The sequence below is a fragment of the Brassica napus genome, chromosome A8, assembly GCF_020379485.1.
Source record: "Brassica napus cultivar Da-Ae chromosome A8, Da-Ae, whole genome shotgun sequence".
NCBI lineage: Eukaryota > Viridiplantae > Streptophyta > Magnoliopsida > Brassicales > Brassicaceae > Brassica > Brassica napus.
Window position 1 is genome coordinate 20799970 of NC_063441.1, and position 17487 is coordinate 20817456.

The window sequence follows — 17487 nt, forward strand, 5'->3', positions numbered from 1 at the left end:
GTTTCGGTTTTTCGGGTTTATCAAAATCAGTCCCATTCGGGTTATATGAAAATTCGGTTCGGGACCGGTTCGGGTTCTATCGGGTTCGGGTCGGGTTTAGTAAATCTTCAAAGAACCGGTATAACCCGATGTACTTTCGGGTTCGGGTCCCAATCGGTTCTTCGGTTTAAATGTACCTAATTTATATCTACTTTGTAACCAAAAAGTAACTAAAATCGGTTCTTTGGTTTTAAAATACTTGATTTCTACCTATTTTGTAACCAAAACATAAATAAAATCGGTTCAAAAAAAAAGAAAGGAACATCAAATGTAATCATTTAAAATCAAGTGAAAGGTAAACATAGTTATTGATCGAAAGAAAACCAAATAAATGAAAGCATGAAACGAAAATCAAGTTCTCACGAAATGAAAAACATTATTCAATGAAAAATAAAACCCAAATCTAAAAACTTCAACCTTCAACCATCAATCTTCATATAATAGATAATTATTTTAGATGTTTAATATATTTTGAATACATATTAGGAATTGAGATCATGTTTGATACAAGTTCTTTTTGGAAATTTTGAATGTTTCGGGTTCTATTGGGTATCCATTTAGATTCGGGTTCGGTTCGGATAATACCCATAACCCGAAATACCATAAAACAAGATCCATTCGGTTTTTATGTCGGGTTCGGATCGGTTCGGATTCATTTTTATCGGGTCAGGTTCGGTTCGGATTTTCGGGTTCGGTTTATTTGCCCAGCCCTAGTCTTATCCAAACTCAATTTCCTTCTTAATCGAAAACCGAATACAATAATGTTGTAAACCGGTTCCACTACTTTAAAAATGAGCTTTAACCGAAATACTCAAATCTCGGTTCGATTGCGTCCTTTGATTTACATGTCGGTGAGTTGGCCCAAATATAGTGGGCTTTTATTGGGTCATAAACTCTCTGAGCCCGTTTTATGGGTCGCGTCGTCACTACGAAGTCTATATATAATCAGAGATTCGTTTCTATCGAATGGTCTGCAAGTCCACCGTCTCCAACTCTCTCACCTACCATTTTTTTTTCCCCATTTCGCATCAAACGTTAGGCTCTACAGACCAGTCATGTCGTCCAAGCAAGGTACAGAGACTTTAGTATTCATGATTTAGATTCGTTTTTATGATGTTCGGTTTATGTCAGTGATTTGTTTGCGATTAAAGGAGTTAAAAGACATCATTTACGATTCTGCTAATCGTTTCCTGTTTATGAAACAGGAGGCAAGGCTAAACCATTGAAGCAGCCAAAGGCTGATAAGAAGGAGTACGATGAGGTGACTCTAACTTTATCTGCTCCATCGCATGATTGTTTTATTATATTAATGATCGTAGTCATTATTTTTACACACACTCTAATTTATGGAATGTTAATTCGTTGTTACTGCAGCATGACATGGCCAACCTGCAGAAGAAGAAAGACGAGGAAAAGGTTAGTTCCTTCCCACTTTGATGCTCTGTCTTGTTTCCTCTCTCTTCTTGTTCGTATTATGTTTTGTGTTTCTCAAAAGGCTTCTAGTTAGACTTCTTTGTTTTGGCTCCTCTTTTTCAAGCTAATATCGTGTGTAATCTAACGCTAGTGAGCCGCTACTTTTAGGATAGACAGTGATCGTTTGTTATTGAAAGCCTGCCTGACCCATTTTATTTTTTTAATGGGAATGATAAAACAGGCACTTAAGGAACTGAGAGCCAAGGCGTCGCAGAAGGGATCCTTTGGAGGCTCTGGACTTAAGAAGAGCGGCAAGAAATGATCCGTTTTAATCACGAAGCTTGTATTTGACAAGTGCAATTTATCAACTTAATAACAGATAATCGTGTGTTTGTGTAACTTGTATCATGTTTCGCCACTTTTTCATAATATTGATAAATGGTTTCTGCATTCAGGATTCAGTCTAAGACTATCATGTTTCTGCATCTCAGGGTCCAGTTTTAAACATATGTTGCTAAAGATGAGTTGGTTAGGTAACTGAGAGTGACATGTGTTTTTTACCAAAGATGAAAGTGAAATATATGTGAGAAGGGTAACAGCTATTTATGTACACATACCTACTCTAAACGAAATAGCTTCACCCTGCCTCTCAAAGCGTGGCTGACCGAGAGGGTCTTAGAGACTGAAAGAGCCTGCTTTTCTTCTTGAACCGTTGACACTGGAAGAAGTGCGCAGATCAGAGAACTCGTAGTACATGTCAGTGAAGAAATTGTCAACAATGTCAAGGTACACAGGGCTTCTTATGCTTTTGAATAGCATCGGAGCGCTTCATGTACATCTGATGCATGCTCCACGTCTCTCAGATCCACCATGTTTAGATCTTTCATCTTTTGCGCCAAAATGTCACCCCCTTCTCTTAGCCTCTCCTTGAATGGCTATGCAACCTTTTTCTTTGGTTTATTCTTATGTTAGCTTTTGTTGATGAGACACATCTCTGGTTTCTGGAACAATTGTGCTCTCACAAGAGATAACACTGTAGTAAGCATTGTGCTCACTGTTAATCTCCCTCTTTCTATCCTTGTCTTCAAAAGATTAGAGTTACTTGTCACTTAACAATCATCAGATCAATTTCCTTCTCTCGGTTGTTGAGTTTGCTCCTTGACAGCAGAGAAACAAAGATGGAGGTTATGATATGTCTTTAATCTGAATGAGTATACATTTTCCACCGCATTTCTACTTGTCCATCCACCATGGTCCATGGCTTCACACCCCAAGTGAGCCAAGAAGAAACATATGTTCAACAACAATGAAACTTTTATGTAAATAAAGCAAAACACATTCTACAAGAGGAGGAAGTAAGACTGAAACAAAAGCACTGCACTGAGATAGCTCACTTCCTAAACAAAAGTGCTACTGTATTCGTTATGGGCCCATGTCAACGCAATAACGAAGCCCAATGTTACTATATATTTGAAGGGCCCATGTCTATATCCCCTACACGCGCGAAGCACGTCGTTACAACACACGTTACACGCGCCTTCTCGATCCACCGTCGTCTTCTCTGAACAGCTCTGGGTAGGAATCGTGGACTAAGCGCTTACTCGAATCTCTGTCGCTTCTTCTCCATTCAGGTTCTCCCTTCACATTTTAATTTTGGTTCCGTTAGTTTTGGGTCAATGGATTGTTTTTGCTGTGTTGCTCACAAAGTGTTCGACGAAATGCCTGTGTGAAAACTCACCACCACTCGATATCATGAAATTTTCAGCACGATGGAGAAAAGAGACGAGGATCTGAAGAAGGCACAGATGCTGGACGCTCGAGCCAGAAACATCAGCCACAACGTTCGCTGCACTGAGTGTGGGAGTCAGTCCATTGAAGACTCACAGGCAGATGTCGCTATTCTCCTCAGACAGGTGAGTGTTTTTACTCAAAGTTTCCAACTTGATGAGTTGAATATAGTTTTGTTGTGTACTGTTCTGATGCACGTGAGTTTTGCAGTTGATCCGTGATGAGATAGGAGCTGGAAAAACTGACAAAGAGATCTACAGTAAGTTAGAAGATGAGTTTGGGGAGACGGTGCTTTATGCCCCGAAGTTTGATATGCAGACCGCAGCATTGTGGTTAACTCCGGTCAGTTTAAGCGGTTAGTAAAAGACGAAACCCTTCAACGTTTGGTTTAATGGACTTTGGGTGTTTTTGTTATGACAGGTTCTGATTGCTGGAGGTACTGCTGCAGGATTGGTTTATAGTAAGCACAGGCAAAGGACAAATGTACACATCATGGCGTTGGACCTTATTAGAGTGGTTTCGTTGACTCCAAAAGAGAGAGTTACCATTCTCGATGTTCTTATTCCACCTCCCCCTCCTCCTCAGGGAGTTGCTTCCCGGTTGAGGAGATGGCTAAACCGGTAGTTCCCTTGTCTCCTTAGCTCTGCTGTTCTTGAGTCAGACATTATCGTCTTAGCCAAGAAAAAAAAACAATGTGGGGAAGGAGTGAGACTACCACCATCTATATGAGAAACTGATGGTTTGCATCTTTTACAAGTAATTTTCTTGCTTATAAAGTTGAAAATAGGAATATCTTGGGATGTGATATGAAGAAAGCATAGTTGAATGTGTGATACTTTGTGGAGCTTTGCTGTGGGATTGAAAACAGAGACATCTTTCTTTCCAAATTATTGTTTGTTCAAACGGCTAGATAAAGCTTTTTTGCACATCTTTTATCTTAATGATAATCCGAATCCAGAGAATGTGTAGACCTGATAATTATACAAGATACAGGAAGCAATGTGTTCATATAGTCCCAATACTTCTTCCCATACCACCTAACATTGTGTGTTTAGAGTCGCACCTAATCCTCACTTGAGCCTCTTCCTTTATTTAATCTTCCTTTTTTGTCGACAAGCGAGGCCCTTAATTTCTCCTATAAGACTTCCATTAATCATCATTGTATAAATTGACAAAAAAAAAATATTAACTATTGTAATTAAAAAATGAAAATCATAGTCGTTGTTTAGTTAGTATAGTAGACGTTTGTCAAAAGAAGTTGGTATAGTGCACGTTCTTTCCCACATGTGTTATTCTACTAAAAAGAGGTTCCACTAATACATAGTTTACTAAAGATAATCGCAAACTTTAAGGGCTAAATCAATTGCAATTTGTAAATATTTCTTTTTATTTTTTAAATTTTTTTTTATTTTGTTAAAGAAAGTGAAAATGTAACAGAGAGGAGCATGCAAAAGTCCTTGTGTCCCAATGTAGACTCATCTTTTCACCAACTCTCTTCCGTTCACACTCGTAGAGACACAACACAACACAAACACATCATTTTCTTCTTCCCGTTGACTAGATAAAAATCTTTTCTTATTTTTCCTCTGTTTCACCAACCCGAATCTACACATCATCCACTATTGTGTCACATACATGTCCTCAGACTATACTATAAAAAGAAAGAAAGATACATTAACTTCAAATCAAGACAAGAGAGACATTCAAACATGGATTACGATCCAGCTCAAGCGATGAGCAGAGGAGGAAGCATGCGAAGAAGCATAAACCGCAGCGTAAGCAGAGCTAGCAGAAACCTCGAGGACATATTCTCTTCAAGCTCTAGACGAACCAAGTCCGTTAACGAAGACGAAGAAGCTCTCAAATGGGCAGCCATCGAGAAACTCCCAACCTACAGCCGCCTCCGTACCAGCCTCATGCCCGCGCTAGGAGAAGACGACATCTACAGCAACCAAATCCTCAACAAAGAAGTTGACGTCACTAAACTCGACGGTGATGATCGGCAAAAGTTCATCGACATGGTCTTCAAAGTCGCGGAGCAGGACAACGAGAGGATCTTGACAAAGCTGAGGAACAGGATCAACAGAGTTGGGATCAAGCTTCCGACAGTGGAAGTCAAGTACGAGCATCTGACTGTGAAAGCTGACTGTTACACGGGCGATAGATCTCTTCCTTCGCTTTTAAACTCGGTGAGGAACATGGGAGAGTCTGTTCTTGGCATGGTCGGAATCCAGTTCGCTAAAAAAGCGCAGCTAACTATACTCAAAGATGTCTCTGGGATCATCAAACCTTCGAGGATGACGCTTCTGTTGGGTCCTCCTTCCTCGGGGAAGACAACGCTTTTGTTGGCTCTTGCTGGTAAACTCGACAAGTCTCTTGACATCTCTGGGGATGTGACTTATAATGGTTACCGTCTCAACGAGTTTGTTCCTATCAAAACCTCTGCTTACATTAGTCAGAACGATCTTCATGTTGGTATCATGACTGTTAAGGAGACTCTTGATTTCTCTGCTCGGTGTCAAGGCATTGGTACCCGTTACGGTATGTAGTCTTATTTAATCTAAATATTTATTTCTTGTTTTTTTTTTCTTTCTTTAAGGCTTATAGAATAAAGCTTACTTGTAATTGCTTGTAGATCTTCTAAACGAGCTGGCTAGGAGAGAAAAGGACGCAGGGATTTTTCCAGAAGCTGATGTTGATTTGTTCATGAAGGCCTCTGCTGCTCAAGGTGTCAAGAGTAGTATCATCACTGACTACACTCTCAAGGTCAGTCCCTCTCAAACCTTATAGATGTCATGGTTCTGTTATGCCTGCGAGCTTGGTTAGTTCGATATTTGGTTAGTTCAGTTTGTGAAATTTGAGCCAAACTTAACCGAAGTTTCGGTTTTAGTTAGATTTTTAGTTTAAAATGATCCAATATTTCAGTTATTTCATGTCAAAACTTTGGTTAGCTCGGTTTGAAATTTGGTAGAAATTGGTATGATTTGGGTATATTTTTTTAAAATGGAATAACCAATTACCAAACCAAACCGATGATTTTAAAATAATTTACAGAATAAACCTAATTCTAAACCTAACCTAAACCAAAAACCGGAAATTTTAGTTTGGTTCAGTTAGGTGGGTTTGGTTCGGTTCAAATCCGCATCTATAGCTCTTATGCTATATTCAACTATCAGATAAATCTTCTAGTCGACCGGTTATGTTACAATACTTATATAGCTTCTTGTGGACAACGTTTGATGAAACAGATTCTAGGGCTTGACATTTGCAAGGACACTATAGTCGGAGATGACATGATGAGAGGTATCTCAGGAGGTCAAAAGAAGCGTGTGACAACCGGCGAGATGATCGTCGGGCCAACTAAAACTCTGTTCATGGATGAGATATCCACCGGGCTTGACAGCTCCACCACTTTCCAAATAGTGAAATGCCTGCAACAGATCGTTCACCTCAATGAAGCTACCGTGGTCATTTCTCTTCTCCAGCCTGCTCCTGAGACGTTTGATCTTTTTGATGATATAATACTATTGTCAGAGGGACAGATTGTGTACCAGGGACCTAGAGACCACATTCTTGAGTTCTTTGAAAGCTTTGGCTTCAAGTGTCCTGAAAGAAAAGGAACAGCTGATTTCTTGCAAGAGGTAAAACATACAAAAATACCTTTTAAAATTATTAAATCATGTTTCTATAACAAAATTACCATAGAGAAGAAAAATAATAAAATAATATTTATCAACGATAAGAACAAATATATATTTCATAATTGAGTTTAGTGTTTTCTTAACATCAAATCGAAAGACTATTATATTACTCAAACTTGAGATGGTTGGGAAGTCAGACTAGAGTAGAATAACCAACAAAAATTAAAGTACGATAATTGAATTTAATGTTTAATGATTAGGATTTAAGATTTAATATTTAGGATGTGGGATGAAATTAAAATATAAGAATTAGAATAATTTAGTATTTTCTTGTCAAATGAGAGGTATTTTGAAAAAAAAATTCATTGAATGATATATTGGAAATAAACTTTCAAAAAATATTATTTTGAAGATTTGTCCTAAATTATACATCTCTCTATCTAGATTGGTGGAATTCATACTAATAACACTTTACGTGTGGAACAGGTTACCTCTAAAAAGGACCAAGAGCAGTACTGGGTGGATGAAAGAAGACCTTACCGATACATCCCAGTGCATGAATTCGCCACCAAATTCAAAAACTTCCATGTTGGAACCAAGCTCTCCCACGAGTTATCAGTGCCCTTCGAAAAATCAAAAGGCCACAAAGCAGCTCTAGTGTTTGACAAGTACTCAGTAAAGAAAATAGAGCTTCTCAAAAGCTGCTGGGACAAAGAATGGATGCTCATGAAGCGAAACTCCTTCTTCTACGTCTTCAAAACCGTCCAAATCATCATCATCGCAGCGATCACCTCAACTGTTTTCCTCAGAACTGAAATGAACACTAGGAACGAGAGCGACGCCAACATGTACGTAAGCGCACTCCTGTTCGGAATGATTGTCAACATGTTCAACGGTCTTGCGGAGATGGCCATGACGATACAGAGACTTCCCGTGTTCTACAAGCAAAGAGATCTTTTGTTTCATCCACCTTGGACGTACACGCTTCCTACTTTCTTGCTAGGGATACCGATCTCAATCTTCGAGACTACTGCGTGGATGGGCGTGACGTATTACTCTATAGGCTTTGCGCCTGAAGCAGACCGGTTCTTTAAACAGTTCTTGGTCGTGTTTCTGATCCAACAGATGGCTGCAGGGATATTCAGGCTCATTGCTTCTATTTGTAGAACCATGACAATAGCTAATACCGGTGGTATGCTGGTTCTGCTAGTTGTGTTCTTAACCGGTGGTTTTCTTCTTCCTCGACGTGAGATCCCGGTTTGGTGGAGGTGGGCCTTTTGGGCCTCCCCTCTTTCATATGCTTTTAGTGCCATCAGCAACACTGAACTGCTTGCTCCAAGATGGATGAATAAAATGGTAAGTCTTCTTAATCATAATTCATAACAAAGTAAAATTGCATGCAAAGCAAAGCAAAGCCTTCATTTTTTTGTATTTTTGCAGTCTTCCGACAACACTACAAGGTTGGGGACAGCAGTGCTTAACATCTGGGATGTGTTTGATGACAAGAACTGGTATTGGGTAGGAGTTGGAGCCCTGCTCGCTTTTGCTGTCCTCTTCAACTGTCTTTTTACTCTAGCACTTACTTATCTAGACGGTAAGTTATTTTGTTATTGTATTCAATCTCCTTTTACTGTCACTACCTCAGAAAAATGTTAACATATATGCATCATAACAATAGCCCTTGGGAAGCCACAAGCTATACTCCCAAAAGAAGAAGACCATGATGGATCCAAGAGTAAGTATTACTTTGTTTACTTATATGAAAAAAAAAAGTTAATACTAATGTAAAATCTTTTAATATTGTAAAACAGAGGAAATTCCAATGGAGAATATGAACACCAAGAAAGGAATGGTTCTTCCTTTCACTCCTCTAGCTCTGTCCTTTGACGATGTTAAATACTTTGTTGACATGCCTGCGGTAATCTTTTGAAACACTAGTTGATATATTTTTTTGTAACAAGTAAAAAAAAATACTTACATGAAACTTTGATGGTGCAGGAGATGAGGGACCAAGGAGTTCAAGAAACTAGACTACAACTACTAAAAGGAGTCACAAGCACGTTTAGGCCAGGAGTGTTGACGGCCTTGATGGGGGTGAGCGGTGCAGGCAAGACAACGTTGATGGACGTTTTGGCAGGGAGAAAAACAGGAGGATACATAGAAGGAGACATAAGAGTGTCTGGATTCCCAAAGAAACAAGAGACATTCGCTAGAATCTCTGGCTACTGTGAACAAACAGACATTCATTCTCCACAAGTTACCGTAAGAGAATCACTTATCTTCTCTGCTTTCCTTCGCCTTGATAAGGAAGTAAGCAAAGACGAGAAAATGATGTTTGTGGATCAAGTGATGGAACTTGTGGAGTTGGTGGACTTGAGAGACGCTATTGTGGGTTTACCTGGAGTCACAGGACTCTCCACTGAACAGAGAAAGAGACTAACCATCGCTGTTGAGCTTGTGGCCAACCCTTCAATCATTTTTATGGACGAGCCTACTTCAGGGTTGGATGCTAGAGCGGCTGCTATTGTGATGAGAGCTGTGAGAAACACAGTGGACACAGGGAGAACTGTGGTGTGCACCATCCACCAACCTAGCATTGATATTTTTGAGGCTTTTGATGAGTTACTACTAATGAAGAGAGGAGGACAAGTGATATACTCAGGTCCCTTGGGTAGAAACTCTCACAAGATTGTTGAGTACTTTGAAGCCATTCCTGGAGTGCCAAAAATTCCTGAAAAGTACAATCCTGCCACTTGGATGCTTGAAGCTAGCTCCCTAGCAGCCGAGTTGAAGCTTGGAGTTGACTTTGCTGAGCTATACAACTCTTCTTCTTTATGCCAGTGAGTACAACAAAATACTTTATATTTTTTTTTGGAATACCAGGAGGTTCGGAGCCGAACCTACCCTAAAATACTTTATACTATACTTACTAACATATGGATTCTTGACACAGACGAAATAAGCAGCTGGTACAAGAACTTAGCGTGCCTCCACAAGGAGCATCTGATCTCTACTTTGCCACACAGTTCTCACAGAACACATGGGGACAATACAAATCATGTCTATGGAAGCAATGGTGGACATACTGGAGATCTCCTGACTACAATGTTGTCCGGTTCATTTTCACCTTAGCAACATCGCTATTGATCGGTACAATCTTTTGGCAAATAGGAGGTAAGAAATCAAACGTACAAGACCTAACGATGGTTCTGGGAGCAATCTACGCAGCAGTTATATTCGTTGGAGTAAACAACTGTTCCACGGTGCAACCAATGGTGGCAGTGGAACGTACCGTGTTCTACAGAGAAAAAGCAGCAGGGATGTACTCAGCTATACCTTACGCCATCTCTCAGGTGACATGTGAGCTACCATATGTATTGGTTCAGACCATATACTATTCTCTTATCGTCTACGCATTGGTTGGATTCGAGTGGAAAGCTTCAAAGTTCTTGTGGTTCCTCTTCATCAACTACTTCTCATTCCTATACTGGACTTACTATGGCATGATGACCGTCTCACTCACACCTAACCAGCAAGTTGCTTCTATCTTTGCATCAGCCTTTTATGGTATTTTTAACCTTTTCTCTGGCTTCTTCATTCCGAGACCCAAGATTCCCAAGTGGTGGATATGGTACTACTGGATCTGCCCTGTTGCTTGGACCGTATACGGTTTGATCACTTCTCAGTATGGTGATGTTGACACTCCCATTGCTCTCCCTGGTGGTCCTCCTGGGCTAACTGTGAAACAGTATCTTAAAGACCAATATGGTTTTGAGTCGAGCTTCATGGGACCTGTTGCAGCTGTCCTAGTTGCCTTCCCCGTCTTCTTTGCCTTCATCTTTGCCTTTTGCATTAAGACTCTCAACTTCCAGACTAGATAAAAAAAAATCACCCTCTTTGTATATTTGTTTTCTTATTGAGAAACATTAGTATAACTCTTTCTTCCTTATTATTGTATTTTCTTATAAATGTGATATTAAGAAATTTGCAATTATATAAATATATGTTCATGATCCATTAGAAAAGATTAGGTTATCAAAATCTTGATGCTTGTGTTGTATGAATCTAATTACATACAATTTTTTATCAAATGAAAAAGAAGGGACCTTTTGGTCTTTTAACAAGAAACCGTTACAGTTTTAATCTCCCGCCCCGCACAGATGGCGACACGTGTCGTTTAAAAGCGGTTACGCCACCAATCTAACGGACCTCCTTCATCCTCTACGATCATGTCATCTCTCCACGGCGATGGTGAAACGTCTTCAACCCTCGGCGCTTCCGCTGGTGAAAGACCGAGAAAGTAGTCGTAAGGCTGCGGTGCCGGCGAGAATCTTGAATAATACGGTGACTCTGCCGGCGAATCAACCACGGGAGGAGGTAAATCGACGGAGAGTTCGGGAGACGAAAGGTTTGTGAGGGAAATGAGACCGGCGAGGCCGTGTACGGCGAGTTGTTCGCCGTAGAACAAACCAGGGAGGAGAACGGGAACACCGTCGAGAGAAATGGAATCGTTTGAGGAAGAAGAAGGTCTAGTGAGTCGGATGTGGTGAGAGGGAAGAAGCGTCGGGAGAGAGGTGGCGTTCGGGAGAGATCGGAGATCGGAGAACGGGAGGCGGAGGGGGACGCAGTGGAGGCGGAGGGTGGAGACGTAGAAGTAGGAAGAGTGAGTCATGTCGAGATCGAAGAGCATGGAGTCGGTGGGGACGAAGAGCGTGAGAGACTCGACGGAGAGCAAATCGAAGAGGAGATCGGAGGTGATGATCGCGTTCGCGAAGAGAGCTCGGCCTCTGACGCGGAGCACCGTGATGGCTCTTTCGAATTCTTCCAGTGGAACTCCGGCGGAAGCGTGAGGAAAGCAGAGGATGAGAGCAGCGAGGAAGATGGCGCAGGAGAGTGAGGTAGTCGCCATTGTTGTTTGACTTGCAAGCTTGAAGAGAGAGAGAGAGAGAGAGAGAGAGAGAGAGAGAGAGAGAGAGAGAGAGAGAGAGAGAGAGAGGTAAAGAAAAGAGATTGAAGAAGACGGTTATGAGTTCGTTAAGGTGGTTGTTGAATCTTGTGGGACCCATTTAGTTTCAGAGCACTGCTTACAAGCTTGAATCACAAGTAAAGAGTAACATTTTTAAAAAGATGTATCTTTTCGTTAATTACCATCATATTCCAGGAATAAATACATGGGAGATATGCTGTAGAATGAAAGAAACAACCTCAAAGTAGAATGGAAATGAAGTTTAACTTACTGCAAATAGAAAACATTTAAAACCAGAAGCAAAGCTTGGTGGAAACAGGATGTACAGTCTTACTCCTACAACACTAGTCCAATAATAACATACAATGATTTAACTACAAACATGGTAAAACAGGAGGAACTGGTTTTGACTAGGTAAGTGCTCTTAGGCAGCGCTTGCATTACCTTTAGGCCAAAGCCATTCGCTTCCTTGCTTCAAGGGCCTAGAGTTCAAAAAATGCATCAAGTTGAATATTTATAAGTCTTTTCAACATTAGAAACAAGTCATGAAGAATGACACATAAGAAAGAAAAAAAGGAGAAGGAGGACCTGGTTTGGCCAGTTTGTGAAGCCTGTGAAAAGACCTAGCAGAAAATTTTGCACAAGGGCACCAGCTTGTATTCCAATCCAAAGGCCAACACCTTCTAGATTAAACCAGAAGGCTAAAGTTGCTGCAAATGGTATCCCACATAGATAGAAAGATCCTAAATTGATGTAAGCCCCTATATGTTGCCATCCGCATCCCCTTGCAATACCTGCTAAACCATTTAAAGACCTGAGTATAAATAAAATCTGATAATAATTTGTATCTGAATTTGAGAAAGAGGACCTGCGAGAACCGCTTGTAAACCATCCAGTAAGATAGAAACATAGAGCAATGGAGCCATCTTTGCAACATAGTCGACGGTTCTCTCATCACTGCTGAAAACATAGCCGAAAACACTCCTTCCTACTAGTAAAGACATACTCACTACCAGTGATTCCATAACAGCAAGAAACATTGCCGTGTAGACCACAATATGTGCTGCTCTAGAGTTACCAGCACCTAACTCGTTAGAGATTCTTGTGCTGCACAAGAAAAAACATCCGCTTAGTGACATGAAGATCAAGTAAATGCTTCAGCTCTCCTGATCTACATAGTTAATACATGGCCGGTCCTGGGCAAAGCAAATGAAACATTTGTTTCAAACTCCCAAAAATTTTGAAGAAATTATAGATAACAAATCTGTAAAACAAAATATATTTTTTTAAATATTTACTAAATGGCCTACAGCTCCCAAAATTTATTAATGACTAAAGTTTAACCTTGCTGCAGCCGCGATGGCAATTGGTATTGCAGAGACTGTCGCAATTGTTTGAAGACTGCAAGATTGAATATTATTATGTTTGGCTGTGACATGAAAATGAAATGTAGATGTAAGGGGAAGCTACCAGATAGAGAGCACAGAAGTCTCCAGCTCCGGGTTGGGTAAGAGACCAGATAGTAATATTATGAGTTCAAATGACCACCACTCTAGGCTGCAACAACCCATAAAAGACGTTTTAAAAAAAATGGAGTCAGTAGAGAAGTTGAAAACAACATAGAAAAATGGAAGTACCAAACCATAGCGGCAGAAGGAAGAGCATATCTGAAGAACTCTCCAACACCGTTGAACATCTCCATGGAAAGAGGCGCACGTGTCTCAGAACAAGCGGAGGAGAAGCACATGATACATCCAAGAATAATGGCACATAGCCAGTTTGACAAACCCATAGCCACGGCTCCTCCAAGAAAACCAAGCCCTGACTTGTAAACCAAAAGCCAGCATACAGGAGCGTGGAAACAGAACACAAGGGTAGACGTAATGAGGAGGGGTGTGATCATGCTCTGGTTTTGGAAGTAGCGAGTGAGAGGCTGTGTAAAGGCGTAAGAGAAGAGTCCAGGGATGAGCCAGGCAGTATATCTACCGGCTTCATGTGCAATAGCTTGGTCTTGGCCGAGTAAGACAAGAAGCTTTTCGATGTTGAACCATATGATGGAGATAGGGATACATACTAATGTAAGACAGAACATAGCTGTGTATGTCTGAACACCTAGTTTCCGGTATAACTTAGCTCCATAAGCTTGACCGCTTAGAGTATCTAAGGCACATGACAATCCTATCTAGTTGCATCACAGGCAAAGAAAAAAAGTAACAATCAAGTAACCGAGGTAAGTGTATAAATATAGAAAAAGAATGAAAAATATATTTTAGCAAAAAAAAAAAGAACGAAAAATATACGATGAAGCTGTAGCCAGTGACGTTGCAGAAGGAAGAAGCGAGGGAGGCGCTGGCGAGAGCTAGGTTTCCAAGGTGACCAACCATCACCATTGAGATGATCTGTAAAGTGAACTGAGCTATGACCACAGCTGCCATTGGAGCTGCGAAGTAGATAAGCCGCTTGAGTTCTTCTGTGAATGATCCGTCTTGAATATCCATGCAGGTTACTTTATCATCTCTGCCTACTCGCAGTAGCAAGCTATCCTTGGTGCTGCTCTCTGCGTCCGACATGGTAAATAGCTACACAATCTAGCCGGAGAGAGAGAGAGAGAGTGAGAGACTTGTTTTATGATGTTGTTATGTCTTGCTTGCATGTCTCCCTTCAGTTATAGTGGGATTAGATCCCAACATTTGTATCTGCTTCGATATCTATTTTCAACTACCGTTCTGTGTCTGTTGTTGTATGTCGTCGTTGCAGGTGATACTGAACTAATTGACAAGTTTGTCATTTTGTGGGTGGTTAATTAAGAATTAGTTATATATTTTTCTACGTGAACGTGACATTACTTCATCAAAATGTATGCGATTTTTGTAACAGTATCACCAAATGATCAGATGATTCATAGTCATATATTATCATTTAGCTTTCTGCGTGTATAATGTGTGTACAATCAAGACTTTTGTTTGGCTCAAAATTCGTTTTACTACGTTTCACCAACGCATTTTTTAACCTTTACATTACCTTCCAACGGTCGTTTTTACTTATTGACTGACAACAAATGTTTCGTTGCAGACATAATCTTGTTGGTTTTGTCATGATCTTCTTGGAAAAGAATATAACCCAACAATTATTCCAGAAAGTCAGAAAAAATTTGTCTACAATTTTGGAAATGAACACGGAGCTGGTAAACTTTTCTTGGAATCTCCTCCAGAAGATTACTGTTTCGTTGAAATTGTTGATTACTAAAGGATTTACAAGAGTTATCAAATTGTCTATTCTCTTTATACTAGTGAGAAACTTTATTATGCACAAGTGGCTAGGAAGACGAAGAGGATAAGTAAACCATATCTTGAGCGTCCACGTGGCAAACAACAAGACCTCGACCAGATTTAGGCTTTAGCATAACACTTCCTCGTGCCACCGAACAAATCGGGCCGCCCTTTCTTACCGCCGGCTAATTTCAACGGTCAAATAAGCCCAAAAAACTCTCCACCATGTCCACTCTCTCTTTCTCCCCGTCTATCACCACCACCCATGCGCAATTTAGCCACCCCCTCTCCCCCATGTTTATCCTGCGCCGCCTCCCCCTCGCACGCAATCTCCGCCTCTCCTCCCGCCGCAACAACAACCGCGTCGCCTCCGTCGTCACCGCCGCAGCACTTCGCCAGGACGCCGCTCTCTGGACTCCCGCCCCTCTCTCTCTAATCGAATCCGCCGCCGAGTCGCTTTTCCACGTCTCGATCGACGTCTCTGGCTCCCCGGATCTCGCGGCTTCCTACACGAGGCCAGGGCAGTACCTCCAGCTCCGCGTCCCCGATGTCGAGAAGCCTTCGTTCCTGGCGATCGCGTCTCCTCCTTCGCTGGCGGCTTCTCGTGGCGCTTTTGAGTTTTTGGTGAAGAGTATAGCTGGATCCACGGCGGAGATTTTGTGTGGGTTGAAGAAAGGGGAGACTGTGGAGCTTAGCGCTGTGATGGGTAATGGTTTCGATATGGGTCGGGTTGATCCTCCTGAGGAGTATCCCACGGTTTTGATTTTCGCCACTGGATCTGGGATCAGGTGAGAGAGAGAGCTAAAGTCGAGTCCTTTACTTCATGTTTTGATTACTTCTCTTCTTAGCTGCTATCATTTGATTTAGTTACATGATGTCTATGATGCTTAGTTCAATTGTTTTTACAATGCTGGCTCTTCTACTTTGTTGGATTGATAAAGTAGAGTCCTTTACTTCATGTTTGATCGCTCTTTTTCTTAGCTGCTATTCAATGGTCTAGTTTAAAGGTTTCAGTGAACAGTATTAGCGAAAGTTAGTCTTTTTCAGACGCGGTATCTTGTCTACGTGATGTCTTTAATGCTTCCTTCATTTACTTGTATCATGTTGGCTTTTAAAGTTTGAAGTTTGGTATGCCCTACTATTTATGATTTGCAACCTGTTCAGAAGTGACATGGACCTTTTTTTATCTGTCTTTTAGGCTCTGTGTCCATCTAATATTGAAAACGTGTTTAGGTGTTTCCATTTGGTGTTCTGTGCGTTGATCGAAACAACAATGTCTTGTGATGGTGATAGGGACTTTTAGTAACTGTCGTCTTTTTGGAATGTAATCTCTCATGTTCTTATCTATGCAGTCCCATCCGCTCACTGATTGAGACAGGATTTGGCGCTGATAGAAGATCTGATGTAAGACTCTATTATGGGGCTAGGAACCTGAAAAGAATGGCCTATCAGGTTTGGCTCTTTCACTCGCTTCTTTTGCATTTCAGGAATGTCATTAGATATAAAGCAGTTGATCTATTAAAGTCGATTGATGATAAGCACAGAGCTTAGCTCTCTATCTCTTGATCTGATGTATTGAAGGGTTTCTTACCTATGCTCTCGATTTGTAGGAGAAGTTTAAAGAGTGGGAATCATCGGGTGTCAAAGTTGTCCCTGTATTATCACAACCAGATGATGGGTGGACAGGAGAAACCGGATATGTGCAGGTAAGATTGAGAAACATCAATATAAATGCGTAACTCAAGGTGGAACAAACTAATACATACATCATGTGTTGTACATAGGCTGCTTTTGCAAGGGCTAAACAAGTTTCAAAACCAGAGGCCACAGGAGTGGTGCTGTGCGGTCAGAAACAAATGGCTGAGGTATGCACTGTTTTTTCGTTGCTCGGAACCTAAAATACTATTTATAAGATTTGTGTCTTTAACGTTGTTTTGAATTGTTGTCTTTGCAGGAGATAACCGCAATGCTTGAAGCTGATGGAGTCTCAAATGACAAGATGCTCAAAAACTTTTGACAGATATATATTTCTTTGTATGTTGTAGTAACTTATATACTGTGTTATCATCATGATTCTTTTGTTACCAAATTCAAACACAGATTTTTGTAACACCTTAAAGATGAATAATAGTACTGTGTTGATTCTCAGTTGTCATTCGCATCATTCATCTTAATGACTAATCAATGTTACTATGGTGCTGAGTTTCTCAAGAAAACTGCATTTTCAATCACTAATGTAGTATCAGCGTTTGGACTGGTCGCCGTTTGCACAGAAGCGGTAGGACTTGATGCCGTTCTCCCACAGCAGCAATTGATCTGGCTGCTTGCCGTTTTCTAGAAATCTTGCTTGGTAGTGCCTCAAATTCTGTCA

General features: G+C 40.8%; 5 protein-coding genes and 1 long non-coding RNA gene across 7 annotated transcripts; 4 read left to right on the plus strand and 2 right to left on the minus strand.

The window, feature by feature from the left end:
* The first annotated feature begins 977 nt into the window (after window positions 1–977).
* LOC106379902 lies at window positions 978–1906 on the plus strand. Its single transcript, XR_007315505.1, has 3 exons — window positions 978–1110; window positions 1245–1455; window positions 1694–1906. It is a non-coding gene; the product is annotated as an uncharacterized LOC106379902 (long non-coding RNA).
* A 1025-nt stretch (window positions 1907–2931) lies between these two features.
* On the plus strand, window positions 2932–4166 carry LOC106379903 (cytochrome c-type biogenesis CcmH-like mitochondrial protein). The gene is made up of 4 exons (XM_013819749.3): window positions 2932–3083; window positions 3218–3365; window positions 3451–3582; window positions 3661–4166. The coding sequence occupies exons 2-4, from the start codon at window positions 3222–3224 to the stop codon at window positions 3862–3864; spliced, it is 480 nt and encodes a 159-aa protein (XP_013675203.2). The 5' UTR covers window positions 2932–3083; window positions 3218–3221; the 3' UTR covers window positions 3865–4166.
* A 452-nt stretch (window positions 4167–4618) lies between these two features.
* LOC106382306 (ABC transporter G family member 35) lies at window positions 4619–10901 on the plus strand. Its single transcript, XM_013822303.3, has 9 exons — window positions 4619–5781; window positions 5876–6006; window positions 6489–6881; window positions 7368–8237; window positions 8322–8475; window positions 8560–8616; window positions 8693–8799; window positions 8880–9721; window positions 9835–10901. Exons 1-9 carry the CDS (start codon window positions 4950–4952, stop codon window positions 10760–10762), a joined length of 4314 nt encoding a protein of 1437 aa, XP_013677757.2. The 5' UTR covers window positions 4619–4949; the 3' UTR covers window positions 10763–10901.
* On the minus strand, window positions 10898–11883 carry LOC106380364 (fasciclin-like arabinogalactan protein 19). Its single transcript, XM_013820126.3, has one exon. The coding sequence runs from the start codon at window positions 11788–11790 to the stop codon at window positions 11059–11061; it is 732 nt and encodes a 243-aa protein (XP_013675580.2). The 5' UTR covers window positions 11791–11883; the 3' UTR covers window positions 10898–11058.
* Window positions 11884–12103: 220 nt separating this feature from the next.
* Window positions 12104–14988, minus strand: LOC106382309 (protein DETOXIFICATION 12). Of its 2 annotated transcripts, XM_048738177.1 has the most exons (7): window positions 14148–14988; window positions 13485–14029; window positions 13318–13404; window positions 13192–13248; window positions 12716–12954; window positions 12436–12641; window positions 12104–12329 (listed from the first exon to the last, which is right to left on the minus strand). In XM_048738177.1, exons 1-7 carry the CDS (start codon window positions 14415–14417, stop codon window positions 12294–12296), a joined length of 1440 nt encoding a protein of 479 aa, XP_048594134.1. In that variant the 5' UTR covers window positions 14418–14988; the 3' UTR covers window positions 12104–12293. The 2 variants fall into 2 exon arrangements, with proteins under 2 accessions (XP_048594134.1, XP_048594135.1); XM_048738178.1 differs by lacking the exon at window positions 13192–13248.
* A 176-nt stretch (window positions 14989–15164) lies between these two features.
* LOC106382310 (fruit protein pKIWI502) lies at window positions 15165–17264 on the plus strand. Its single transcript, XM_013822310.3, has 5 exons — window positions 15165–15904; window positions 16469–16568; window positions 16727–16822; window positions 16901–16981; window positions 17071–17264. The coding sequence occupies exons 1-5, from the start codon at window positions 15342–15344 to the stop codon at window positions 17131–17133; spliced, it is 903 nt and encodes a 300-aa protein (XP_013677764.2). The 5' UTR covers window positions 15165–15341; the 3' UTR covers window positions 17134–17264.
* Window positions 17265–17487: the final 223 nt, after the last annotated feature.